A 27,941-nucleotide genomic window follows, 5' to 3' on the forward strand; every position below is an offset into this window, starting at 1 on the left:
CTGTAATAGTGTTGTAGATATATTAGTACTTTTACAGAAAAAAAATATGGCTTTCTTGTAAAAGCCTATAGACAGCTGAAATCTCAAAGCTATTTAAGTTAGACATTCCCATATTTAGTAAGGCACAATAGAGTCTAGTTTCTTATTTCCAGTTGAATTACTGCAACAGTAATAAGGGAAAATAAAGTCAGTAGATACTGGACCAGATCTGTCAGTTGGATAAACTATTTGGGGTTTATTGAACTTTTAGGGGAGAAGTTAGTTCTTTCTCCACACCATAGTTTCTTCCCATGCCTTGGGGCCAAAGCTCGTCCTTGGTGATGAGAAAGAAATCATTTTACCCCCCTCAAGTGCCTGAGAAACAGTTTACTCATCCATCGGATCTGGTCCATTGTGAGGAAACAGCCCAATGACCGTTTCCAGTTATAAGCAGCTTACTTTTACTGATTGGACCTGGTTCCCTATCATTTCTAAAAATAGCTTCTGATACAATCTGTACATCGTGAAGCTGTGAAGGAACCTGATGGTCTTCTTCAGACTCTGAGTGACAGTTTTGGGAAAGTGGTATGTTTTCAAGTGCTTTAGTGCGTGCATTAGGCCCTTTAGAGTGTCTTGGTCGCCATTTTTTATTCTCCACAGGCTGAGCAGCTTCAGTAACTGCTCATTTGATTTGCACGCCTTCATTGTTCTTTCAATGTCTTCTGTCATGACTTTCTTCCCTGGCAAGCTTTCCATCAAGCTGCAGAGCTGTTCGAAGGTGAGATTTGTGTGCCCGATGTGTTTCTGCACACTGTTTTCGCAGAGGTCGATATCTGCATAGAGCAAAAGCACAAAGACACGTTCACATCATGTATATTCTTCTAATGACATCAGCAAACTACACTGAGGCCATGGTTCGCCAAGTTCCATAACTTTGAGGATACCCTTTTCCTTTATTTCGGGGGGGAGGGCTTAAGTGATGCTAGTTATTTCTAAGAACTGAGATAAATATTACTTTGTGTTATAATAAGATACTATGCTATATATATTCTGACAAAGCTTTGTGAGAAACCTTCATTTTGAAAATTACCAGTAGAAAATTACAGACAAATCATTCTCAGTTTTCTAAAAAAATGTTTCAGAATACAATGTCAGAGGGGTAGTAGATTGGGGAACGGGGGTTATCACTTTGTGAGGGGTGTAAATGCCTATTACATTATTTTGTACACCTGAAACTATAATACAAAAAATGTTTGAGAAATTAAAGCTATAACATTTCAGATAAGCAAAGTATTCAAGTTAGTTATTCTGTAATACAAACTTTCATTAGTTGATATTCGACATATGTGATATTTGAAAAGAGTTAGTTGCTTCAAATGGTTTTTAATAAATAACACCAGAGGCTTACAACCACAGAAGAGAAGATCAAAAACCCAATAATATGAGGCCAAGGAACAGGATGAGACACACAGCCTAGAGAATATTTCAGTAATGAGCTAAGATAGAAACATAAGTGGGAGTAACTAATGTTTCTATTAACGACATGAGTCATTTAGTATCTGTGAGCCCTAAAGCAAGTCAGTTCATCTTTCTGGGCTGAAATGTCCTCATTTATAAAATAGGGATTTGGTCCTTTCCCATTCTAACAGTCTGATTCTCTACTTCCCTTTCTTTTTGCTTCAGGGCTAGTTGTATTTGCAAAGAATACATTTTGTTTGGCAAAAAAAACAAAACAACAACAATAACAACAAAACAACCAGAAGTTTACTCTTTGCACAAGTGAAAGCATTCAGCTGTCAAAGATGTCAGTCTCCTAAAATATGTTGCCTCAGTTTCAGGTGTCTGGACTTTTGGGTAGTGTAGGACTCCTGAGTCACTTCACTATGGGGAAGAGAAGATTGGCTTTCTCAGTGACAGTGTCTGCATTATGAAAAGCTTCCCCCATTTTTTTTTTCTGACACGTGCTCCCATTGTTAATTGAAGTCAGAACTCTTTCCACTGTTTCCAGTCCACACTGTATGAAATTTACTTTTCTCTTTCGATTCTCTCCCAACACTCACACACACACACACTCACACACTCAGTCACTGTTTCTAAAAGAGATTCTTTATAAAATTCTGATAAAACATGAGCATGCTTGGTTTTAACTAGCCCTTTTCTCTAAGAAGCTCAAACACTTTACAGCCCTTATCTCATTAATCCTTACAACATATGCTATTAAAATGGTAATTTTAAGATAGGTTGTGTTGTGAGGATTAATGAGAGGATATTTCTAAGACACTTATAGGGTCTCTAGAGAGTACTACCAAATAAATACAACATAGCTTCTTGGTAGAAATGCAAGGTAAGATTCAAAGTGGTTAAAAAACTTCTGGGAAGGTCAGAGAGGATACTCATAAAAGTGCGAAGGGATGTAGCGGCAGATTTTCTGAGGTCTAGCCTGGCACTGACATGCATTGTGTCTTCTTTGCACATTTGCAAAAGAAGAGGAGGGATGTGAAGGAGGTGAGACCAAAACCCTGCGTGATGGCTTTGGGAACAGCATTTACACTGTCCCTTAGTGAAAACTTTCGGTCCAACAATAATTCCAAAAGAGGGACAGTATGCACACAACAGAACAGGAATACAGTCTTCTTCCTGTTTTACGATCAAGGGGTGTCTTCGCTTGCTGGTTGACGTGCTTATTTCAGGTTACCATACCTTGGATGATCTTCTTGACCATATCTTGGTCTTTGTTTTGATGTTTCCACAACTTCAGCAGCTGGAAAGTCTGTTCTTGTGAGTTGTGTCTCCGCTTTATCCTCTCCAGACTCTCTGCATTGACTTTGGTGCCAGGCAGGTTGTCCACCAGGACACTGAGCCAGTTAGGGGTAAACTTGGTAGGAACAGCAAACCGGAAGAACGCCTCCTCACACAGGGTGACATCTAAAGGAAGGTGGGAAAACCAAGGCGATTTACTCAACAATTGGATTCTTGGAAGCTTAGTAGACAAAATCAAAATTAAAAACAAATAAACAAAAAAATACACAATTGAGTTGTCCAAGATAGAATATGTGAAAATGCAAAGTTTGAATAAAATCACTCTTCTGTTGGCTGGTCTTAGTGGGAGATTGCCAATCCAACTGGGCTTATGTCCTTTCTAATATTCTTTTGGGGCATTTTGAGAGAGAAACTTTAATAAATATTTAGTAAGAATGTAATATTACTATAAATTGCAGCAAAAGTTCTATGACTTAATGTAAATATTAACATTCTGTTGAGGTTTGCCTATAGCCCACCGGGTTATTCAAGGTCAATGTCCAAATAAATATGATCCTTGCCTTTAAAGGAGTTTGAAAGTAATCTGGAATAGTGTATTATTTTCTGCACATACACAAACACATCATTTACGTTTGGGAATAAGAATGCATATAGACCCATGAGCATATATTAAATGAGAAAATCGCACACAAAAAACATGTCACTTAGAAAAGAGGTACAATATCCTCAGTATCTAGGTAGGGTCAGTATATCCCAGGGCATAAGTCTGTCTTTGGATTTGTCAGGCCTGAGTTTAATTCCTGGCTCTGCCATTCACCCCATAGCAAAATACCTGGCACAGAGTAAGTGCTCAGTGAATGATAAAAGTAAAATTAAAAGTGAATTAAATAAAGAGGATATCAAAATTAGAAGTCACTACCCTTACCACGCCTTGTCTTATTCCACTTTTTAGGTAAGAAAGCAGAAAGGCTAAATGACTTGTCTAAGATTTTGATTACACGGTGAAAAAAAATGTAAGAACTGGGTTGGAACCTTAAATCTTCCAATCCCCATTCCTATGCTTCACACACTTCTGTGTTGTGCAAATAGATGTTTAGTGAGAGTCCAGCTGGTCCGTGATGTTTTTTGGCTAAATGCTAAAAGGCAGATTATCCTCCGTGTAATGAGTCCTTGGTAGAAGGTGTGAGATTAGCATAGCGGTGGGAGTGGTAGTGTGAGGACACCAGTCTGATTAGTGTCATGGAATGCATTCAGATAACTTCCGCTTGGAGTTAGTGACCCTGCCTGTATAGAGTTTAAGACAGCAGGACGAACTTGGAACTTCTGTGTAATCAATGCTGCAATACCACAGAAAAGTCAATTTCACATTTCTAACTTGCCATCAGTTTATGTCACTGCTTCTTAGTTGCCAACTGATACTTCGGCTAATGATATGGACATTAAAAGTGATGAAAATACATAACAAAAAACTCTGCAATTTGGACTCTGACAATTTGGCGCCAGACATAATCTGTACACCACCCTTTTCCCCATGGGTAAGAGTTGATTTAAGTGTGAAAGGAAGAAAGTCAGGATTTGGAGCATGATCTGTGAGAAGCTGAGGACTTTGGAGGAGTTTGAGTTGTGGCTTTAGTGACGGTGCACAGACCGGATAGTCTTAGCTGGTTAAAATTCAAGAAAGGGAAAATATGAGTTTGACAAAGGAGGTGGCCAGGGGGTCTCGTATTCACCTCAGGTGGTACAAAGGCTGATATTTCATTTTATAGTTACCTATTCCGCATTTGTGAGTCGATTCACTGTTTCCAGAACATACATTGTCATGCATTGCATTTCCTTTCTGAGTCAGAAGGAGACCCAGTGCACTGCAGTTGGTGTGTTTCCTACAGGGTGCTTTTGATGACGTCTCATTCGAGAAGAACCCATCTGGACATCTTTTGCAAACTGTATTTCGCTCTGGGGTTCCTACAAAAAATTACCAAACAATTTAGCACCTTCCTCTCACATACTTTCACAGCAGAAAACTCTCTCTTCCCACAGTTTCAGAAAGACTTTCCACTTGGTTTTCACTGCTATGTTTTTCCTATTAATGTTGTACATCACATCAGGCATTCTCATTTTTCACTTCATTAGACAGAGAGAACAAAACTCGCACATTTAGCCCCCTTAGGCAGTCTCCCCGCCTTGTCATTGTAATACAAACACAAGTGTGTTTTGCTGTTGCCTACAAAACCCTTGTGAAATGTGAGAGGCAAGGAGAAGGGTGTTCATCATTCCCGCCTGTGCTGAAGTGTCAGTAAAGTCTTGTCGTCCACCATATTCTTCGCACGTTTCTCCTGGAAAATCGTGAAGATAACTGTTGTGTAACTGCTGCAATATCATTCTCCGAAATCAGTACCCATCGAATGCCGCGTCATTAAATTCCAATCGGTTCCTCGCAAAGTTCTTTCTTTCCTGAATCCTAATTGTGAAGCAACGCAGAAGAATGCTAACCTTGAGAAGTAAAAATTTACAACCTTATAATAAACTTTGGAAGGTGGCAATAAAGTTGGCTGTTGGCTCAAAAGCATAAGCCTGCAGTTAAGCTACCCAGTACATGGAAGATGACATGCCGTTTGCTTAAACTGTTGAGATTTAGAAGAGTATCGTTGTTAAAATTGCAGGGAAGGGGGACTGCAAGGGCATTTTATTTCACGGTGGAAAGATACTTGACAAATTTGGAGAAATCATTGGTAGGCAAACTGGAACTAGTCAACACCTAAAGATGCTATTAAAAATAAATACCTTTAAACCCTTGACTCTCTTATTCATGGATAAATCATACATTACAGTGTATTTGCATATGAAAATACCTCCATCTAGTGTAAGCTAGTTGAACAGATTTCGACTTCAGATTTCAAATGTAGCTTTTATAGGACAATTCTGGCTTATGTAAGACAAATGGGACAAATGAAAGCTACAGGAAGTTAATGACCTTCATTTATTAAAAATTCAAGCCTCCCACCTCATTGTATCAAACCCCCCCGAAAAAAAAGAGCAACATAGTTTTGTTCCAGTTTCATCTCTTGCTTCTTCTATCGGGATTAATGATGCATTGACCAGTAAAAATGACGAAGGGCTGGCAGAAAAGAAAGAGGAGGTGGCAAACCACAGGAGGAAACCTTCATATATTAAAAGCCATTTCCAGAGTTGCAGTGACAGCATCTTAGGAACCAACTTACAAAGAGGTCGATTTTTTAAAAAAAGAGAACTTTCTTCATTTCCAACTCTACACCAACTTCTACAACACCATAAGTGAAGGTATTTGGGCAGGGATTCCATGGTCTTCTTTCATTGCTAATATTCTGGAAATAAGTGAACTTGGACAGGTGGGTCCAAGTCTCCCTCTGCCAACATGTTCTGGAAAGCTGACTGCACAAAGAATAGTCTTGTCGTTCTTCAGATACATGTTGACAGCTTGGGTCCTATCGCGCATCCCAACGAGAGATTCATGAGTATGAAATAGTCTTTCAGGTAGTGGAGCCTGTAAAGTCCTTTAACAAAAGAAATCTAAGAATGATAGAAGTTTCTTAATGTATGTAGTTGGAGGTTTTATATAATGACCTTGCTGAGTGGGACCTCCCTCCTTTAGAATCGATAGAACTTTTTTAAAGAAAAATGTGTGCATCCAGGTAAATGATTTTTGCCTTGTTAATATCAGGGAAACCATAAAAAGTATAATCTGGCAGGCAAAATAGAAAATATCATAATGATGAGAGTTCTGTTTTGTAGTTGAGAATGTCACCATGCAATCCTTAAGTAATTACATAGTAATTACAGGACTAACAGATAGGATGGAGTCAATAAAACATGAGGGGGAGACAATCTGACTTCAAAACAACAACAAAAAGGGATGGTTATTAAATACTTTTTAGAACAACAGTGCGTAGTCTTCCTTCTCTGTGGGCTGGAAACCTCTTTTGCATGAGGAATTTCTTTGTGGGCTTTTAAGGAGGGAGAGGTAAATATACACCACTGTGGTGCCACAAAATAAAATGAGTATCTTTGTCCTTAGTCCTTTGGCTGCCAGCTTACTTCACTCTACAAACAGATTTCCATGCTTATGTGAGAAAAATCCTTGCTATTTCCATAGTTTTTCAAAACTTTAGTTTCCAAGCTGCATAGTCCCTTAGTTATTTTTTCTACATATACAACTTACTAAGTTGACTTAAATGGATTTGTTTTTGTTGGATGGGCTTTCCCCCCTACAACTTGGCTTAGCTTTTGAGTCCCCGAGTATCATCCAACAAAAACACGGAAGTGTCACCGATTGCTCCCTCAAAAATTCGTACTAGGGGCATTTTAAGGAACTCTCATGCAATTTGCACCATCTGTGATTAATATTACAAGATTCACAGCTTAGGAAACAATAGATTTCAATTTTTGAACATTTTCTTTTATGCCTGTAAGCCTAAAGTATTTGTCATCTAATAATTTAGACTGTGTATATCACAACTTCTGAAAGTTAAAATAGTTACAAGTACTTAGCATCTGCTAAACCAGTGGTTGTCAGCCAGGGGTGGTTTTGCCATTAGGGGACAATTGGTCATGTCTGGAGACATTTTTGGTTGTCAAAGCTGAGGGAGGAGTGCTGTTAGCACCTAGTGGCTGCTAGATGAGACCGAAGAGGCTGCTAAATACTTGACAACGCACAGGACAGCTGCCCACAAAAAGAATTGTCCAGCCCCAAGTTTCAATAGTTCAGAGGTTGAGAAACACGGCTTCAAAGTGACTAATCAGCATCTATACTGATTACTACTTCCTCCAGAAAAGTAAGCGAATTACTCTTTATATTCCCAAGCTATGAGATGATACAGACGACACCGAGGCTTTGTCAATGTGGTAGAAAAAAAAAAATGTGGGTTGCAGCTTTTAAAAGATTCAAGGCACACTGGCCTTAACCTATGCTTTTCAAAATGCAAAATGAAAAAGTGCTTGGTGTGTAGACAAATACTGACACTTGGCTTGATAATCTGTTTTGTCGAAGATAAAAATAAGCTCACTGAGGAGATATTGCTAGAGCTTTTATCCTCCCAGACACTCAACTCCCATGCCAAAGGAAGAACTAGCTTCATTTTTTATAATAAAATGCCTTTCCTTTACCCATTCTCATTTTTTTGCATAATTACTTATAACTGCTCATTGTTAGCACTCCAGAGCCCCGTTAATAGCGTAATTACTCTCTTGGTATCAATTAAGATTTCTGATGTTTGTCAGAAAGCACTGCAGTTTGAAGCTGGCCATGCTGAAGTGAAACATAGAGGTACATGTCAACTATAAACAGTGCAACTCATAGTGTGTCGCTTTAAAAAAAAGCAATCCATCATGCATCTCATTAGAGAGCAATTTGCTGCATTTGAGATTTGTCATGAAATTGCCCTGTAGTCACAGAGTATTCCTCTGAGAAATGCTCCTTTGGCAGTGATCCAGACACATTGCACGTCCCTAGCAGGTTCCATTACTTTTGCAATTTGCTATCCTGTAATGTCATCAGACAAAAGTGTTCCCTTAAACATTCCCTACTAGACTTTGTACGATTCTAATTCTTTTGGGCGCATGTTGAAAGCTGATACGTACCAGCTTGTAGCACTCCAAATCCAGGGGGACAGCTCCGGTGCTTCAGGCAGAACTCAACCTCGAGGTAGCGCCCTTCTTCGCATTCGCACACGAGATTCTGGGTGCGATTGCAGTTCTGCTTGACATACTGCAGCTCCTTGCACACGGAGTTGCAGTACAAACACTCGTCACTGGTGTGCCAGGTGTCTGTGTAGTAGTTGTCAGGACAGGGGGCACACACGGTCTTCCACCTTGCTGTACAGTGTTGCTTTAGGTAGGTGCCAGGAGGACATTTGTCACACATAAGCTGACGAGAGGTTTCTGGGTCATAATGAAGGTACTTGGGAGGAAATGTTTCCTGGGTGGTCCATTTAATGGAAACGTCCAGGAACTAGAAGAAGAAAGGGAAAGAGTGGCACGTTAGCCTTGGAATAGGGTGGTGCCGTGCAGAGGCATCTTTAGACTCCAAGACCTTTACGATCTGAAGCCTCATGACCTTTCTGCCTACCCGGCTGCACACAGAGTAAGTTTAGAGGTCGTAATTCTTGCCTCTGTGAGCTCAATCTCAAAGACCAAGATGGCGATGGCAGCACACTTATTAAGTAAATCCAGCTCATAGATGAATGGAGTAGAAAGCTCATCAGAATAGAAATGACTGCAGTTAGATGTACCACTAAGTAAGCCACGTGGCCTCAGAGGCACTTTATCACCCTGGACTTCGGGATTATCTCTAGGTGATTGAGTTGGATGAACTAGTGGTTTTCAGAACAGCTATACCAGATGCCTTGGTAAAAATGTAGGTTCCCGGATCCACAGCCTTAAGCATTCTGATTCACTAGAGATGGAATTGGGGTTAGGGATTTACGAAAAACTCCTGCAGTGACCCTGGTGTATAGAGTCCATAATCAATAATTATCCTTTTGTTCATTGACTTGATGAATAGTTATTGAGTCCTTAATATGTGCCACGCTCTGTTCTGGGCCATCGGGATACAGCAGGGAATGAAACAGGCAGGAAACCTGATCTTGTGGAGTTCACAGTCCAATTGGGGGAGTAAAAAAATAAATAGCAAACTGCAGATAAATTACATGTTAGAAGGAAAGTGTTGTAAAAACAAATAAGCAAAAGAGATTGGACTCATGGAGGTGAAGGTGGGGAGATTACAGTGTTTAAGTGGGGAGGTCACAGCAGCCATGTTTAGGCCTCACTATCTCCTTTTTAGGTGACCCATTCTCAGAGGATACGATTCCAAACATAGAGTGAAGTACAGAGTTGGCGATGTGGGAAGGTTGCATGATTCCATAATAATCGTCCTGATCACTCCTTCATTCATCCCACAGATACGCATTGAATGCAGACCAGGATATACCCGGAACATGCTGGTGAGTAAGACACGCTCCCTGTCCCCATGGAGCTTGCAATCCACTGGAAAGATTCCTAGAATTTTAAGACTGATGTTTCCTCCGACACATCACAGGGCCCAGGCTTGACCCTCTTAGGTCAATGATATCTAGAAAATTAAACGACCACCTCTTTTCATGTTAACTGGGAAAAACTTCAGGGAGCACGCAGGGTTTCCGAAGTATCCCTACATACTGCAAGAAGACTGCTATGCAGCAAGAGATAGAGGATTTTGTAGGCAGGGGTCCTGCTTGGGAGGGCAGATCCGATGGGACATTCCTTCTTGTATTCTAGATCTCAAAGGGTCTTGAGGTAGTGTTTCACATGAATTACAGGAGACACATGCTCCGAAGAAACAGTGTTCTATGTGTGTAGAGGCGGTTTGTTTGGTTTTTATTATTTGTTTTTGGTAGAGGGACTATTTTCAGGCTTTGGGGAGGTGGCTGGCCAAGCACAATAAATTTTTCCAAACTCCCTTCTTTGCCGAACTCAGGAAATTTCACAGAAACCCCTTGACCTGGGAAAAGCATGCCAAGCTAGGGAAACAGTACTCCCTTTGGAATTAGGAGTGACAAAGGTAAAGAATGACCTTTTTCATAAGCATTTGGGCATTTTAATCTAAGTAATTTCATTCACTTCTGATGGGAACACAACAAGCGTCAGGGCTGACTGGACCTGATATGAGCTGATAAACCAGAAAAAAGAACAAAATATCTCAGGGCAATGGACCCTTTAACTGAGAGCAGTTTTCAAAGTGTTGCGATGGAAGGGACTCCTAATCAACAAAACATAGAATGCAGTGCAAAATCGGTTGGTCTTTTCATAAAGACCTGAGGGTTTCTGGGGAAGATGTACTTGAATATCCCTGGGGTTCCTTATTGTCTCAGTTGGAGTGCGTCAGCATTAGGAGAAAGAAATGGACCAGTATTCGGTGAAAGTTCTGGTTAGCTCTGGATCTTTCAGAACTAGATGGAATCAATTCATTCACTCAACACACACTTATTGAGTACCCACTGTATACCAAGCATTGTAGGAGGACAGTGCACAAAACAAAGACGGTCCTTCTTTCAAGGAGCACACAGTGTAGTGAGGGGGCAGACAGAAGAGAAGTGAAGAAATAAGTAATTATAAATAACGATCAGTGTTTTGAAGGAAACAAAGCAAAATCCAATGACTTTGTTGCTTCTTGGTCATTTGAATATATGATGCTGCATCTTCCAAGACCCCTTGTGTGGATCTGGCACAAATATTTCTAAAATCGTCAATGCTAGGCAATTGAGTTTTCCTGGTGCCACTTGCAAAGACAAGAAAAGCCACGAGAAATGCTTTTTTCTCTTGCTGTTTACTTTTGAGGGTTCTATTGCTTTCAGGAGGCCTGGCCCAAAGGTCCAGAGGGACACCATTGTCTTGCGTGCTACCCATCCTTGTAGGACTAGCCGTGAGGCCTCATCCAGCCCAGCTTCCCATCATTCCCCCTTCCCCATTTCAGTGTGGTCAGCAGCGTGTACTTGTTCACCAGTGCGGGACGACTCTCTTCTCCCTCACCAAGAAGTGATGGAGATGGGCTGGGAAAACCTCAAGATGGCACCTCTATTCCTCACTAGAAGGAGCCACACAAATCCAAGATCAGACCAAGAAGGCTGAATCGATTTGGATTTTTCTAGGCAATTGGACACGACCCTGTTGCTTTCCTGAAACTATGCTATGGAAATTAGTTGCCATTTCTTCAAAATACAGGGAAGTTGAGGTGAAAGGAACCCACAGAGAAAAAATTAAATAAGCTTGACCTAAGGATGAGAGAGCAATTGTATTAGTGAAGGTAATTTCTCTAAGGCCACTGCATGGAGTTATCATATATATATATATTTTAAAAAATCAGAAATCCTTGAGGAACTGCAGACTTGTTTGCAGCAAGTTCCATTGGGCCTCTGTGTTTGATTTGAAAAATTTCCATTTTGGTAAAAGACAGAACACTGTGTGGCCAAAATTGGACGTTTAGATCTCAATCTCTGGTTAGCCCCAATTCCCACATAGAATTTCTTGAACCAGTTACTGTACAGAAGATGGGCAAGATTAATAGAATTCTTCATCAGTCCTCTCACTTACTTTCTTTTGCATTTCCTGGAAAAGCAATGGAAAAGATGCCACAGGAAGACAGATCATTTTAACATTGGCTCTATCTCCTTTGGCAGCTGATAATATTGAAAATCTCGTAAGAGCTCAAAAATTATTTTCTGTGTATAATGCATAAGCACTGAGGAACATCTGCAAAAGCTAGGACATGGGCATAGGTGTCTCTGCCAAAGCATAAAGTGCTGTTTGAAGAAGAGGCCACTCTGTGTTCGGTATCTGATGCTTGACTTTTAAAGAAAAATTCAATGGAATTTTCTCTCCATTTTTTCTTTCTCCCTCATCCCATTTCCTATCTGTCCATCCTTTGGTGTAGAACACTTGTGCTTGAAGGGAAACCAAAAGTCCTCCAAGCTAGTGCTTCCCACCAGCCCAGGAAGTCTTCCTGAAGCCCCCATGCCTCTTTTCTTGAAAGGGCTCATTTCTAATAGCTTTGTTCTTCTCCTCACCTTCCATTTGTAATGTTGGACAGTGTTAAAGAATTTTCTGTTTCAAATCCAGCCATCTTTCCTCATCTCTCAACTGTTAGCAGATGATGGTAGTGGGTGAAGGAGGTGGGTGGGCTGAATTAATTGTTGTCTAAAGCCTTTTCTAGCTCCACCATTGTCGTATTCATTGGTTTGACAGAGCTTAATTAGCCAGTGAACTTGGAAACAGTGAACTTGCTCTAACCTCCTTCCTCTTTCTAGATCCACTGCTTTATTAGTGCAACCCCTTTTTATTGCAGAACTTTCTTGACCAATCTCCACTTTCCAGATTCACCCATGCCTTCCATTTCCTTTATAAAATCAGCTGATGCACCAGCAGCCTAAATTCTCAGCTCTGCCTTCTCCTCTGGCATGCAATCTCCCATCTGTTCTTACCAGTGGAGTTGCATGCTTACCAAGAGTCAGCTGTGTGTTTGATGCTGAGTCCGCTTCTGCTTGCTTTATATATGTATCTATATATGCTGTAGTTGTAACTACCATTAGGTAATTCAGTTAACTACTACGTAAACCAATAAACATGGGTGTGAAAAACAAAAGAATTATTTTTGTATAAAAAGTAAATGGAATGCTCTGGAAATGAGTTGATTAAGATAAGCCACACACACACACAAATAACCTATCATAAATTTGGGGTACCTGAGTCAATTGTAAAAACAAAATGGGGAAAACATCTCCAAGGATTATAGAATCAATTTATTTCATAAATGTCTTTCGATTCCAAAACTGAAACGAATGAGCAATAAATTATAGATTTAGTGTTGTGAAAGAAAGGCAGCATGGGACTCTAGTTAGCAAACAGATTCCAAGAAAGGCCCAGGTCAAATCTCAAAATACAGGTGAATAAATGTTTATTTCAATGGTTTAAGTCAAAATAAAATATTATATATATATATGATATATTTTTAATAATATTAAAAAATAATAATTTTATTATTTTAATATAATAATTTTATTGTTTTATTTTAATAAAAATTATATATATACACACACACATATATATATAATTTGTATTATTAAAAGTTTTAATTGATTTTTCAATTAGTCACCTAATTCTCAATCCCAAACACACAAAATTTCTAATGAAAATTCCCCATATTTACAAAGTAGTGTGATATGGTAATTGCATGTGCAGGCAGCAAAGATGGGCAATATGAAGACAGAATTCTGTTTCGTCTATTCCATTCTAACATATACACATTAAATCTCTATTCTGTGCCCGGCAGTGGACTAAAAAATAATCTTTATAATATTTTGGTTTTTGTACCTACTTTAGGATGTTTTACCATTATCATCAAGTCTCCGCCAGCTATAAAAATGAGTCTTAGAATGAGTAATTAACCATCCCAAATCATAATAATTAGTGGAGGCAGAATTCAAACCCAGAGCATGTGCTATAGAATACTAGTTTTGGGGCAAATCCTTTAACATTTACCAAATGCTCTCACTTACGTTATAGCCTTCATGAATGGTCCAAAGGTGAGCTCTGAAGTGCTAATTTGTCATTCAAACTCAAGAGCACAGAGTTGGGACATCAATCAAAGAGTTCTCAAAGTCCAGATGAACTGACAATGAGTTTTTTTTTCCTTGTACTAAGACTAGCTCTTGTCCAAAGCTACTGAGATGGACATTTCTCAGATAATAAGTGACTTGACTACAGCATTCTACTGGTGCATGCTTCTTTCTGAAGGACAAAAGAATACACTTCCTCCAGCAAGTTTATTTTTGCATTGTGCAGCGCAGCCAATCCCGTACTACTGAGCTTGCCCTCTGGGATGCAGAACCATGAGTGACCTAGTGGGTTTCTGTTTATGGAAAATTCATTAAAAGGAGCCCACACAAAGCTTGAAATAACTATTTGGTTTGGGAGTTCCTTTTGTGATCCCTTGTCATGATCTTTGCCACAGAGAACTATTTGAGGATTATCCAGAGTTAGGTAAAGTGGTCAGTTTGGAAACCATGCCATTTTATAGTTCATCTTACCCAAGAAAGGAAACATTCAGGATATATCTCCTGGTGAGTTTCCTAAAGATCTCTTGTAATGTGAACTATAAATCTTATTAAAAGAAGCTATTTTCTTATGGAAGTTAGTTTATTTGATTTTCTATAGTTTTATAGTGTAGTAGCTCCTTTGCATTTTCTTCTATTCCTTAAATCATTCATTCATTCATTCATTCATTCAACAAACGCTTATTGAAATAATTGCTATGCTCCGGAAATACTGCTAAATGATGACATTGAATAAGTTAACGTTCCTGTTTCATAGGAACATTCATCTAAAAGCCTACTTTGATGTGAAATACTCATAAATCACTGTAATATAATTGGTGGCAGAAGAGAGGAGAATGAGAATGAAGAAAGGTCAACAGAGAAACAGATCCAAAAGGAGGAAGGGTTGAAGTTAGACACTGGTAATGGAGGAGAGGAAGGGATAGATATATTGGCTAATTGCATGGGGAAGGGGTACTAAAAAGAATAATTGAAGAACATGCCCATGAATTCTAATCATTAGTTATGTGGCATTGCCACTAATTACTGAGAAGAAGGGGGAAAGTTATGGAGAAAGACAATGAATTTAGTTTGGAACATCTTCCGTCTGTGAGACTCAAATGATGATGTCTAGTAGACAATTGGATATATGTACTGGGACTTCAGGACAGAAATACAGATAAGGACACAGCTGTTAGAGATACAAGCACATAAATGGATCTAGAAGCAGGGCAGGTGATATTACCCAAGGATATGGTGTACAAACAAAAAAAGGACAAAAGTGTTAACCTTTGGGACTAATAAACATTTACAAGATGGGATAAAAGGAAGGCTAAAACGCAGGGATATCACAGTGTCAAGATGAATACTAAATGGGTAATGAAAAATCCGTTCTAAAAAGTATACAGCATGGCAATTAATTAGATCAACGTGAATTAACACGAGTACTTTCAGCTGGGAACCGGAATTTAGAATATACATACTGGGGATCCAAACTCAGACCACCAGGTTAATAACCCTGGGCCACTATCTTACCTCTAAAATGAGATCAATCCTGATTTTACTTATCCCTTTGCAATGGTTCATTTCAAATGAGTAAAGGGATACAAACTTGGTAAAGAATAAGGTTCCAGACAAGTACCAGGCATTGTTACATATGCTAATTACCCAGGATGTGGGGAACAGGAGAGGGTTTGAATTCAACTCCTTTCTGAAGATATTTTGAAGTTTCTAGTTCACTAGGAAGCAACACACCTAAAATGTGCCGTAAGTTGATTATCTACCTACCCTGTTCTTGTCTCCAGGAAAAGCATCCCTGGCATGTTTTTTAAAATCAGTTTCAGTGTCTTCCCAACTGGTATTATTTTCTTGCTCTAGATCAAATGCTTCAAGGCAGTTCGTGGGTTTGCTCAGAGGTCTCATAGAAAAGTATTAGTCTCCATACTCCTAAGCATCTGTAAATGCTTAGCATGGCGTCTTACACATAGCAAGTATTCAATAGATCAAATTTAATTTTATCCAATTCAATAGCTATAATGAATATCGACTATGTGCAATTAGGATTATTGATGATTATATAGACGCAGATAAATATCCACCATGTAAAGGATCAATTTATAAGGACAAGCACAAAATCTGCGATTTTCTCATCTATAAAACGATAGTGATGACAGAATTTGCCTAAAGGAAGATTTTTTTTTTTAAAGCATCTTTCATTTTTGCATGGCCTTTTGCATGTATTGTTCCATTTGTATGTAGCTTCCATTTTAAAGGTGAACGTGTGAGAAAAGCAGGTTGTTCATTTGAGAGGTTTATCTGCTGCTGCCAGTTCCCCCCCAGAGGGCCTACCACTGCTTCTTAATTTTCACAAGCCAGTTGTTTAGCTGAGGATTGTGTCTCTAGGTAGGAATAAAAGCAAGCAAACTAAATCTGTTCATCTATACAGACTTGATTTGGTGCCACAGCTTTTACTAGACAAACAGGGGAAAGAAAATGCAGGCAATTATGATTTATTAGATGAATCACTGGGCCAAAACTCTACACTATTTTGCTTCCCTTGGGGCTGAAGAACTGTCTCCAAGTAAAACTGAACTTTAAATGTGATTTTTTGTTTGTTCCCTTCAGAATTTTCCTTAGTTGTGTGAAGGCTTTTAAATTCATTAGTGGTAGCTTGTTTATGTTTGGAATCAACCAGAATTGTCAGGACATATTTGTTTATGATGCTTTGGGTACTTCAAAGGAGTGTTACAGATAATTAACATTTGACAGATTAATGAAAAAAGAAGGGGGAAAATCTCTGAGAAAAAGCAAAAGATCTTGTAATGCAGGTAAACACTTAAAACTTTCCAAGGAAGGAATGTAGAAACCTCACATATTTGGCTCCCACTTCTTAATAGTTCTTCTCTTGAGCTTCTGTTAATCACCAGATTTGAGATGTGACATCAATTCTGAAAACTTCAATTCAGCAGCAGGGCTGGTTGCTGTTTTCCTTGTAATTATGTCCACGCAGGCCCACTTGACAAGGCCGAGGGCGGGATCACTACTTTAGAATTTTCTGTCTGTAGTCCCTGGCATTTTAGGCTCCGAATTGGCAATACATTTAGTATGTTGCGAGTTTTGCGCATCAATTTTAAAATTCCATGTTATTTCTACAGTGCTTTCCTTTGAAGATCGCACATGGCTCAATCATCTTATGAATCTCTTTTGGTTGCTAATGATCTGGATTGAAACCCAATCAATATATGATTAAGGGCAGCTGGTGAGAGAAAGTTAGAAAAGAAAAGCCACGGTGGTTATGAAATAGAATAGAAAGTAGGAGTAGAAATGGAATAAAGTTAAACATGTTAAACACATGTCTGACTTAAATATGGAGACATTTATTATGTGCCTAAAACATGGAAAACACCATCCCAGCAGCCCTGGGTGGTACGGTGAATAATAGGTTAGTATATTATATTAGGTTGGTGCAAAAGTAATTGCCGTTTAAAGGGTAAAAAATAATTGCAGAAACCGCAATAACTTTTGCACCAACCTAATATTAGTATACAGTAGGCTCTGTACTAACACCCTTTCTTCACGTGCTATTATCATCCATCGCCTCTGACCACCTTTAAGGAGATAGGACTGTCATTCCCCATTTTGTAGACAAAGAAACTGATTCTCCGAGAAGTTGAGTGACTTGTCAAAGGTCACAGGTACACAGGTCAAAGGTAGACATTCAAGTTGGGATTCAAATCCCGCCCTGTTGGAATCTAAGCCTTTAATAGCTGCCTCTTCCCTCTGGGGACTTGCAGTTTTATGAAAGAGATAGGCATATAAATGATCAACTACAACACAATGTAAAACTCAGTAAGATCTGTCTTTTGTCTGTCTGTCTGTCTATTGTGAATGACAAAGGGGCTATGTAACAAACCTGGCAAACTCAGGGGGCCACATGGCAGGCCTGCCACGCTCAGTGACCAAGAGTAACCACACAGGATGGTCTGATCATAAATTGCTAATCGGGCGGCCATATTGGGTAGTCACATCCCAGGCCTGGAGCTTCCTTAGTACAGGTCAATTTTGACCTTAAGTGAGCCTGTCTACAGTCTTTTTTACATCTAAGAAAGCATACCTTTGAAATGTCAGAGTCATCTTCTCTTCCAGACTCCTCAGGGCATAACCACTGCTGGAGCAGAACCCCTCATTGTTACCTTGCCCCCCCCATAGCATCTCTATGTGCTGTAAATGTTAACTATTCATTCTCCTGTACTCACCCAGGTAAAAGTGTCTTCATTTTGCTTTTTATCCAATCCTAGAGATCCCCCCAACTTTGTTTTCTCCCAACTCCTTTCTCAACCATCAATGGACTTCATGTACCTTCCCGATGTTTTCTCCTTTGATTCTAAAGGCATAAAAGGAAATGCAAAACTGCCATTCTCCAGCGTACTTTGCTCAGTCTGTTGAGATTTTGCTTCCAGCATGTCCTCAAAATTTTGGCTCAAATAAACTCTTATAAAACTTCTTTATAGGCTAGACATTCTTTCATTGACTCTGTCTGTCTGTCTGTCTGTATATATAAATTCTTCTCCTTCTCCTGTCCTGAAATGCAGTTAGGTCACACAGGCTCTCTGGAAGACGGTCCTGTGAGATTGACCAATGACTTGACACCAGGCAGTGGCTTCTCAGTGACGCACCCCTTGAATTGGCTCTCCTTCCTTTTCTGCCTTATTCTTCTTTCGCTCACTCTTGCTTCCCTAGGATTGCAATGTTTAATAAGGTACTAAAACAGAAGTGTTTGCCTCCTGCCCTGTTCCCTGAGGCATCTGGGCGGAGAACTCAACTCTAATAGGAGGCCCAAGCATTTAATATCAAAACAACAACAACAAAAACATGGTGACTCCCTGGAGCTGAAGGAGGAGCTAGAAAAGGATGAAAAACACTTTGCATCACCTTGCCAAGGATTTGGCATTTCTGAATCCCATCCTGGGGCATTCTTACGCCCAGCAGAGAAGAGAGCACTGGGTCGAAGGCACCCACACAGGCTTAGCTCTGATTCATGAGTATTTTTCACTGGACTCAGTTACTAGATCTAAGCTTGTATAGGGCAGAAAAAAACTCAGCTAGGTAACTTATGGAAAGTTACTTAACTTCTCTGAAACTCAGTTTTCTCATCTGTAAAATAGACACTAATCTCTGCCTGATACGATGTTTGTGAAAATTAAGTGAAACGTTGTGTGATTTTCATATATAGTACAAATCCTAAGAATAGTTTCTTTGTGTTTTACGATTACGTCCTTTTGGCTTAGCTTAAATGGGTTGAAGTTTTCCTGATGAAAGATGAAGATGAGTGAACCTCCACAAAGGAAGGATCAGTTGGAAGTGATGAAAAAAAAAAGATCCCTATTTGCATACTCTCACAAAATAGGGTGTTTGATTTAGTCCCCTGCTGAGTATCTGTTCACCCTCCCATTTTGCAGCCCAGCTAAGCTTTTGGGTATTCTCAGTTGCATACATTTTGAATTTTCACCATCAGAAGAGGTCCTTGCTCCTGAGTCCTTCTTAGAATATGTTTGATGAAAAAGGAGTTTACGTTGATCATCGAAAGCCGTAGATTTTAGTCATCTTTGATCTTTAAGGGCTCTTTGCAGTTACTGTCCCCCGTGATCAGAGCTCTGACTAGGGTTTTGCTACTGCATCAGTCAGGACTGGCTGCGTGTTACGCTGTGCCGACAACCAACTTCACAGTCTCAGTGGCTCAGTAATAACAAAGGTTTATTTCTCACTCATGCTACATCCCTAGTGGGTCCACTGAGGGCTGTTAGCATGGCCCACTGCCCACGACCTAGGATGATACAGCAACTGATGTCTGGAACATGGCTGGCTTATTGTGGAGGAAGGAAAGAGACACAAAATGTTGGGGGTCCTGTATTGGCTATTAAGTGCTCTCACTGGGAAGTGACTTATTGGCCAGAGCTAGTCACACCATCCCACCCGGCTCCCTCCCCAGAAAGGAGGCTAGATACAATCTTACCAAGCTTCTGGAAGGGAGGAGAGCTGAGAACAATTTACAAACAGCTTTAGCAATTACATCATCGTTCACTGAACATCATTCATAGTTTTTAGTTGACATTTCTTGTAGCACAATCTAGTTGATGTCTTTCTTTTTACAGGGTTTTAAAAGGAGAGACAGGAAACAGAGAGTGTGGGAGTGTTTCAGTCTGTCAGCCAGGTGAGGTATTCAAGTGTAGTGTTTAATGTCCACTCCAACCTACTCATTATCATGCTTATTCGGCTCCATGGTGTGACATTTATTCCAAAGAGAGGTATGCAATTGTCATACTTCCCTGTGAACACAAATTCAAGGAAAATTCTGTTCAATGAAAAAGGAGATTGCTAGTGACCATGCTTATCCTTCTTCCGTATGTCCTGAGGGAATGTCTGGGACCTGCTTTCTGGGTGTAATATTAAAAAATAGGCTCATTAATGATTTCTACGCATCCTAAAGACAGGACTTGTTTCAGAATGGGACACGAGTTTTTGGTTTATAAAAACTAATCTCTGATCCTAAAGCAAATCTTAGCACTTAAAAGTACTAAGCTGCTTTCTCTTGTGATCACATTGACATAAATGGAATTTCTTATGCATGAAACCAGTTGGGCATGAGAGACTTGGATAACTGCAGCAAAATAGATTAAAACAAAAAACGAAAAACAAAAACTTATTCCTTTAGGAATAAGTAAGTTTGATTTAACTACTTATTCGAAAGCTTCAATATTAATGTTAAATTTAAATATATATTTAAGTATTTAAATACATATTTAAATAAGTCTGAGTTTTGCATGTTTGGGATATTAAATAGTATACCATATAATCAATCATTTTTTTCAATTCATTTTTTCAGTGACTAAAGCTTAAAGCTGAAGCAGACCTTCCACATATCACCTGGTCCAACACCCCTATTTTAGAGATGAGTAAAGGAAGACCCAGAGAAGCAGTTCTGCCGACTACTATGGCAGAACTGAGAAATCAGATCTCTTTTCTGTTGCAGAGGTCTTAGTGTTACTATGTCCCACAACTGAATTCTTAAATTACATTTCTTTATGTTGGTGGTGGTGGTGGTGCCAATTGATGGTAGGGGACACTTTCTAAAGAATAAGGTCCTGATGTTCATATCATCTAAGAATAAAAGATACCTTTTTTTTTTTTTTTGAACAAGAAAGTAAAATTACTACTATGTGGCAAGAGAGCTGAGGTTTTGGGATCAAAGACCAGAGGAGAAAATTGAATTTACCAAAGGCAGTCACAAAGCTTAGATAAATTACTGTCTCGTTTTAAATCTAAATTCATCTTGACACCTAGTTTCCTATTTTAGAGTTGATTATTTAAGAGGCACTTATAGAAAATACTTTCACAGTGCAGACTCAATTGAAGTGAAAATCCTCAGGCTATTCTTTTCATTGTTATAGAAGATGCTTCAAGGAAATTAAACCATGTTTTTACAGTATTAAAACTATAATTTTAGGGAGATACTTTTTTTTTTTTTTGTAATCACCATGAGAAAGTAATAAATTAAGCCTGTTAGGAGCACGTTACTTTTTTTAGAAGAGCGTCAGGAATGACGTTGCACTTCCTCCTACATCTCTGTCCCTTCCTGGTCAGGCTGATTCAGGTGCTTCTGCGAAATTGGGGCGAAAATATATCTACCCAAAACTTGGCAAGTTATGTCACCTTGTAGTTGGGAGAAACCATTTTAGTGTGTCTGTAGACTCTTCTGGGCTTTGGAACATTCGTTTAGAGAAGCCAGGTGAATGTGAGAGGGAGTGGGTACCACACAGCTTCTTACCTAATGTGTTGTAATACTATTCTTATCCCGTACAACTGTCTAAAAGAATTCTTTTTTTAGACATTTCTATGCTAGTTACCCCAAAATATTCTGTGGTAGTGAGTTCCAAAAACTAATTACATGTCACATAAAAATACCGTCCTTGTATCTATTTCAAGTTGGCCATACCTCACTCTTTCTTCTTGCATAGATAGTTTACAGATGTTGCTAGGATTTCCGATTCACTAGTTCCTGCTATTGTGGGTTGCTAAGTTTTATTTTGATTTTTGTTTTCTTTTCTAAACATGGCTGCTATTATTGTTCATATTTGCATTTTGTTTACCAGACTATCAGTATCAGAAATGTGCTCTGGAGCTGCTTCCTTCTCTCCTGTCTTACTCTGTGAAATCATCCTTCCCTAGGCTTTAAAAACCTGCTCTATGCCGATAAGCCAGATTTTTTATCTCTAGCCCAGGCGAGAATTCCCCTGAGCTCCAAACTTTTTTGAATCTAGATGCCTACTTGACATCTCCATTGGCACATTTTACAAACATGTAAAATATATCAAACCAGAAATGAACACCTGATGCTCGGACCAACCAGATGGGAAGGTCAGAAGGCAAGGTTCAACTGAGCTTCAGTAGCACATCCAAAGGTCAGTGTATGAATCTGGTTCATTTTTGTTGCTCACTTAAGAATGGGCCTTCATGAACCTCACAGTAAAACTCTACAAACAAATATTTAAATATTGATCAGGTGGGTAGAGTGTTACATTTATATCTTGAAAGAGATCAAAGCCAACATTAGAATGTTCAATCTCTGAGACTAAAATAAATTCTGTTGGAACATCCATGGAAACTCCTGGTGGAATCCACAACATGCTAGCAAATCTCACCATAGCTCCTTTGACTCAGCAAACATACAGTTCGTGGCAAGCACTGTAGAGACTTGGGGAGTACAAATATGGTGAAGATGGAAATCTATGTTTACAAAGAGCTCATACTTTGTTTACCACAAGGGTGGTGCTATCCCCTAGAAATTCTGGAAATTTGTGGGGGATTTCTGTTGTCACTCTCGCTGACTGTGTGCTGCTAAGTGTCCTGAATGATCAAGAATAAGCCCAGGGCCCACACAAGAATAAGTCCCGTTGACAACGGATAGAAGTGGTCTGAGGAAAAGAGCTGTGTAGCATTATCTGAGCCTAGATTCTAATTCCATTTTCTACGGACACAGAGTGGCTTTTGCATGCTTTTTATACATACTGAATTTTCCAAGAAGTCAACAACATAAAATTTGGTAGAAGGTTGTACTTTACTTAAAGCTTCAGTGAGATGTGGTCACCATTTCAGAAAAGCACAGCAGCCATACTGACATTGATCACGGTTTTGAGCCTCAGTGTGACACGTGCTCCAGTCTTTATTCCTAATGGTCTGTCCATGGCCATTGGACACGAAGCTCCTAACATATCACTACTTCATTACGTCTTCAAGTGAAGCTTATCTTATTATAAATTACTTTATTTCTCCTTTGTACTATAATTGTGCTGGTATATTGACTTTTCAAAATTATGTATATAGGTAAAATATATGCACTCTACATATACAAGTTGTAGAGTTGTTACAAAGGATTTATTTTAAAAGTGCATGGGAGAAGTCTGATATGGTCGAGAATTACTGCCCTATCGGGTAAAACATACAAATACACTGATAATTTGGGCTTCTCTATTCTATAGAAGCAACATAAGGGACAGCCAAGTATTATCAGTTAAAGCCTCGAATAATGCAGACATAATTTTTTGTATAAGATTAGTTTTTCTTCAGTCTATTTCCCAGTCTTCTCTCTCTCTCTCTCTCTCTCTCTCTCTCTCTCTCTCTCTCTCTCTTTCTCTCTCTCTCTCTCTCTCTCTACAAAGGAGAAACTCAAGTTAAAGGAAATGCTATTGCTTAATGTGATGAGAATAAAGCTTTTCTCAGAAAGCTTTCAGAAAAGGAAGCATGCAGGCAGGAGGACTGAGGGCTGCTTAGAGAAAAACTCAGCAGGCTGGTTAGTGGATAGGAGAGCAAGAAGATATGAGTGTGTGTTTAGTGTCCCTTTGATAGCTATTGCCATAGCTCTCATTCTAGAACTAAGTGAATAAAACATCTGGCACAGAATGCCTTCTTCCCAACCAATGGAATTTGACAACGGTGGTTTAAACCTAAGAAGTAAAATTAAAGGCCAGATTGAAATTAGGAATTGTGCTGAGGGTTGCTAGGTGACAGAGGCCAGGAAGGTTGCCAGGGACACGGAGCAGGACTGTTTTGGATTGAGTGTATGTCAGATTCACCTAGAAACTCACAGTGATCATTCTCTTTAAATAAACAAATAAATAGGCTCAAGAAATACTCAACCACTGCGGGAAGGGAAGGAAACCAAAGTAAACAACAACAAAACAACCAAAAGCCTGAAAGAGTATCATCCTAAAGGAGGTCCAACAGATCAGTCAGGCTGTTGTCCTGAGATTAAACACCCTGAACCCTGAACCCCTTGCCCCGCCTCCCCCCCACCCCAATCCACGCTGAAAGTCCTGTCATCGTAACATTAATTCAGAGCTTAGTATGGAGAAGGCCAGGGGATGGTTCTGGCACTCTATGACGGAAAGTTTCAGCCACCAGTTAAAATCTAGACCTAGGCCAGGAGGTTCCCAGTATATCAGGTGGCTCCTGGGCAACCAGGAAAGAGAGAACTTGGGGATGTGACTCCCGTACCTTGCGGAGCAGGTCTCTGCTTAATTCCATCAGTGAACATTCCAGAAAGCCCAGGACCGTGGTATTAGTCTTAGGGACCACACCCCCTCACTGCTTGCTTCTCATAAAAGGCAATACTTTGCTCTCATAAAAGACTCTAGAATTCTGCTTTGCCACAGAATTTCATTGTCTCCCACTTCTTGGGTTCAGGACACCTTGGTTTTGTCTCCAACAATGAAACATTCTACTCCTCCTTCAAATTAAAAGTCCGTGGCCCTCTCTCCCTCCTCAGAGAATCATCAACACTTAGTTTCCATAATTCTCTCGGTTCTGCATTGCCCTACAGTTATTTGTGAGCATAATTCTAGAAGCTGGTATTGATACGAATCAGGAACCTCCTGTGATTATCTAGCATGCGTCCATAGCATTATCTCCAGTTTAAGAAGAAAACACTCAAACTCAAAAGAGCTGTAACTTGCCCACTGACATTTAGCAAATAAGTGGTGTTCCTAGTATTTGAATTTTGGTCCAACTGATAACCACTGCACTGCAGCTTCCTAGAGGGCAGGATCTTTATAGTCCCAAGTCACCCAGTACGTCCCTTTTGTCGTTATCAGTACAATTACTTCTCCAATATCTGCATTCTCCGTTGGGCAGGAATGGTACACATCTTGCTTTCCCCCCTATCCTTAGTGCCCAGTGGCATTTCTGGTACAAAGTATTAAATACCTGTAACGCTTCCAGTTCCTCAGTATTTACAAAAGGGCATTTGGGCTCTTTATGGGTAAGTACAGTGTGCCCATTTCCAATCATTCACAAAATAAAAGCACTCGCAGAAAGTGCAGAAAGGGAAAGGGAAATCTTTTCCTATTTCAAGTGTTTACTATGTTCAAGACACCAAGTTTTCCCTTTTGATAATGCTGTGCCATCTATAACTAGGATTCTCTATCTTACCACGTATCTATCTTACCATACAGACCACATCGCAAAACATTTGTCTACCTACTATTTAGGAGCTTATGAATTAGGTACATATATTATTTAGTGGAAATTCTGAAATGTAAAAGTCACTGACTATACGCGTAGCATTAATTAAATCTTTGACAGAACGCTAAAGACTAGGAAACATAAAAGCGCCCGCATATTAATAGCAGGATTATTTATACTAGTCCCAAATTGGAATGATTAAATCAATTGTGCTGTGCATGTACCGTGGAATAGTACACAGCAAGGAAAACAAAGTATTGCACCCCCAACGATGGAGATGACCTCACAGTAGAATTTTAAAGGAAAGTAGCCAGACACAAAAAAAGTGCTTCAAATCCACTTATGTAAGGTTCAAATACAAGCAAAACTCATCTATGGTGTTAGTAGTCAGAATATTGGTTACTCTGTCCATGAACATAATAGGGACAGAGAGGAAGCCCGGGAAGCTTCTGGGTGCTGATAACGTAGTAGTGCTTGACCGGGATGCTAGCTTGTGAGTGTTCACTGTGAAAAACTGCATTAGGCATTAGGATTGGTGTAATTCTCTATGTGGGTTATTTTTAAAGAAAGGTTTAGTTTTAAAAAGTTCTCCTTAGTATCCATATTGGTGGGATATATATATATATATCTCGCCCACATACATATGGCGGTAGATAAGATTAGCATACTTACATGCGGACTCCTGTCCAACCTACCTTGCCTTTAGTGACTTTGCTATTTATTTATGTTTGTGTATCCCACAAACTAATTGGAAGACTTCTAAGCCTTCCGTTCACTGTGCTTTGGATGCTGAAATTCAAGCATTTACTCCAATGCTTTCAACACAACATGTAGCTTAAATATGGGTTTTTCTATCCTTTTGTGAATGTGTGATTCATATCTCAATCTATTCCTCACTTTAGTGACATAAAGGAAATAAGTCACTGGTCATAGAATAATCTTCAAATCTTAATAAACTTCATTGGTCAAAAATCTAACTTGAAAAAAAAAAAGCTAAACCAAGTCACAGAGATTACTTTCTTTTGCAAATAGTATGCTAAAAATAACTTTTAGCCCTATTTAGTGCTGAATTTCAATTATTTAAATACATTTTAGAACAACATTAATCCACCAATATTTTCTGCATTATACTGAAGTTGAGAACTGGAAGAAGCCATTGTATTAATAAATTTTTTATTAAAATGTTAAATTGCACAGTGATGGTGTGTGTGAGAGACAGAGAGAGAGAGAGAAAGGAGAGGAGAGAGAGAGAGAGAGAGAGAGAGAGAGAGAGAGAGAGAGAGAGAGAGAGAGAGAGAGGTCTTTTTTCTTGTGCCAATTATTCAACATTTCCCAGGACATTTGCTTAAGTGGGGAATGAGCCTAACGCTGTATGGTATCATATCACTGCATACGAAGTTTATTCTAACAGTTTCAAAAAGACTGACATCTCCTCCCATCTTACTCTGAGTCTAAAGGACTACTTCATTGTTAATAATAATAATGCCCAAGTTAACTAAGCAAAGATGGTCTGAACTACATGAGGGGATTAACCTGAGATGAAGAAAGGCAGTAAATAAAATGGGTAAAAATCATTCCAACACGAAAGGTGTAGAGTTCCTCTCTCTGCTCCATAAACCTAACAGGAACTTTCCAGTGTAAAGGGACAGACACCCCAGGAGAGGCGCACGTTTAGCTTGCAAGAGGTCTGCTGTTCCAGCCTGACCCCACATCTCTCCTGGGAGAGGGTGCCCGTTGAGCTCTCGTCCCCATCAATCCGCGGGGAGGTCCGGAGGCCAGGCCGCAGGCAGTCCTCCCAGCCGTCCGGGGCGCCAGCACCCGTGTCCCCTCGCCCGGGACTTACCACGAGCGCGCAGCACAGCAACTTGTTCATTGTGGTCCCCGGGAAACCTCAGGCGCTTGGAGGCGGCGGTGGCGGTGGCGGCAGCGGCGGGGCGAGCGCTCCAGTGCGTCTCTGTCTCCGCAGCCTGAGCAGTCATCACGTTATATATAGCCCCCGGGCAACAGGAAGTACCGGCTTGGCTTTGATCATCCATTCCCTATCTGTACTAAAGTTTGCACCTTTTTTAGGATCCTTGGGCGGCAGAGGTGGACAATACAAAAAAGCCCCGGGGTTAACTCTTTCAGAGCTGGCAGGGAAAGAATCGCTGGGAGAGATGGGCAGTGGGGGGGGGTACGGGGGGGGGGTGTCAGGCCCTTGGAAGGGGGAAAAGGCCTTTGGGCTTCGAACAAGGTACTCCTGTCTCTTGTGAGGCTCTGAGGTTTCCTGGCCCCTTCCCGCCAGCGGGCGGCCTGACCTCCTGGCAGCCGGGACCGGCGGAGGGAGGGCTGGGCACCGCTGGGGAACCGCTGGGGAACCGCTGTGCCGGCTCCTCCGCCCAGAGCGACCCCTTCAGCCAAGATCCCGGCGCAGCCTGGGGTGAGTCCCAGACACTTTATCCCCCTCGTGTCCTGACCCCATCTTTGTGAGTTCTGAGAATTCCAGCGACAAGGCTTATTTCTCATTTATGCAGTGCATTGTCTCAGAGCACTGTTCCGGGAGTTTGCAATTATTTTTCGTACATAGACAGTGGAGAGGGAACTTCTGTA

The 27,941-nt window shown here is 40.1% G+C and overlaps 1 protein-coding gene across 1 annotated transcript; it reads right to left on the reverse strand.

The window, feature by feature from the left end:
- Positions 1–145: 145 nt before the first annotated feature.
- TNFRSF11B (TNF receptor superfamily member 11b) lies at positions 146–27,445 on the reverse strand. Its single transcript, XM_033126113.1, has 5 exons — positions 27,196–27,445; positions 8,353–8,722; positions 4,510–4,701; positions 2,680–2,904; positions 146–812 (listed from the first exon to the last, which is right to left on the reverse strand). Exons 1-5 carry the CDS (start codon positions 27,223–27,225, stop codon positions 424–426), a joined length of 1,206 nt encoding a protein of 401 aa, XP_032982004.1. The 5' UTR covers positions 27,226–27,445; the 3' UTR covers positions 146–423.
- Positions 27,446–27,941: the final 496 nt, after the last annotated feature.

Source organism: Rhinolophus ferrumequinum, chromosome 14 (assembly GCF_004115265.2).
Source record: "Rhinolophus ferrumequinum isolate MPI-CBG mRhiFer1 chromosome 14, mRhiFer1_v1.p, whole genome shotgun sequence".
Taxonomy (NCBI): Eukaryota; Metazoa; Chordata; class Mammalia; order Chiroptera; family Rhinolophidae; genus Rhinolophus; species Rhinolophus ferrumequinum.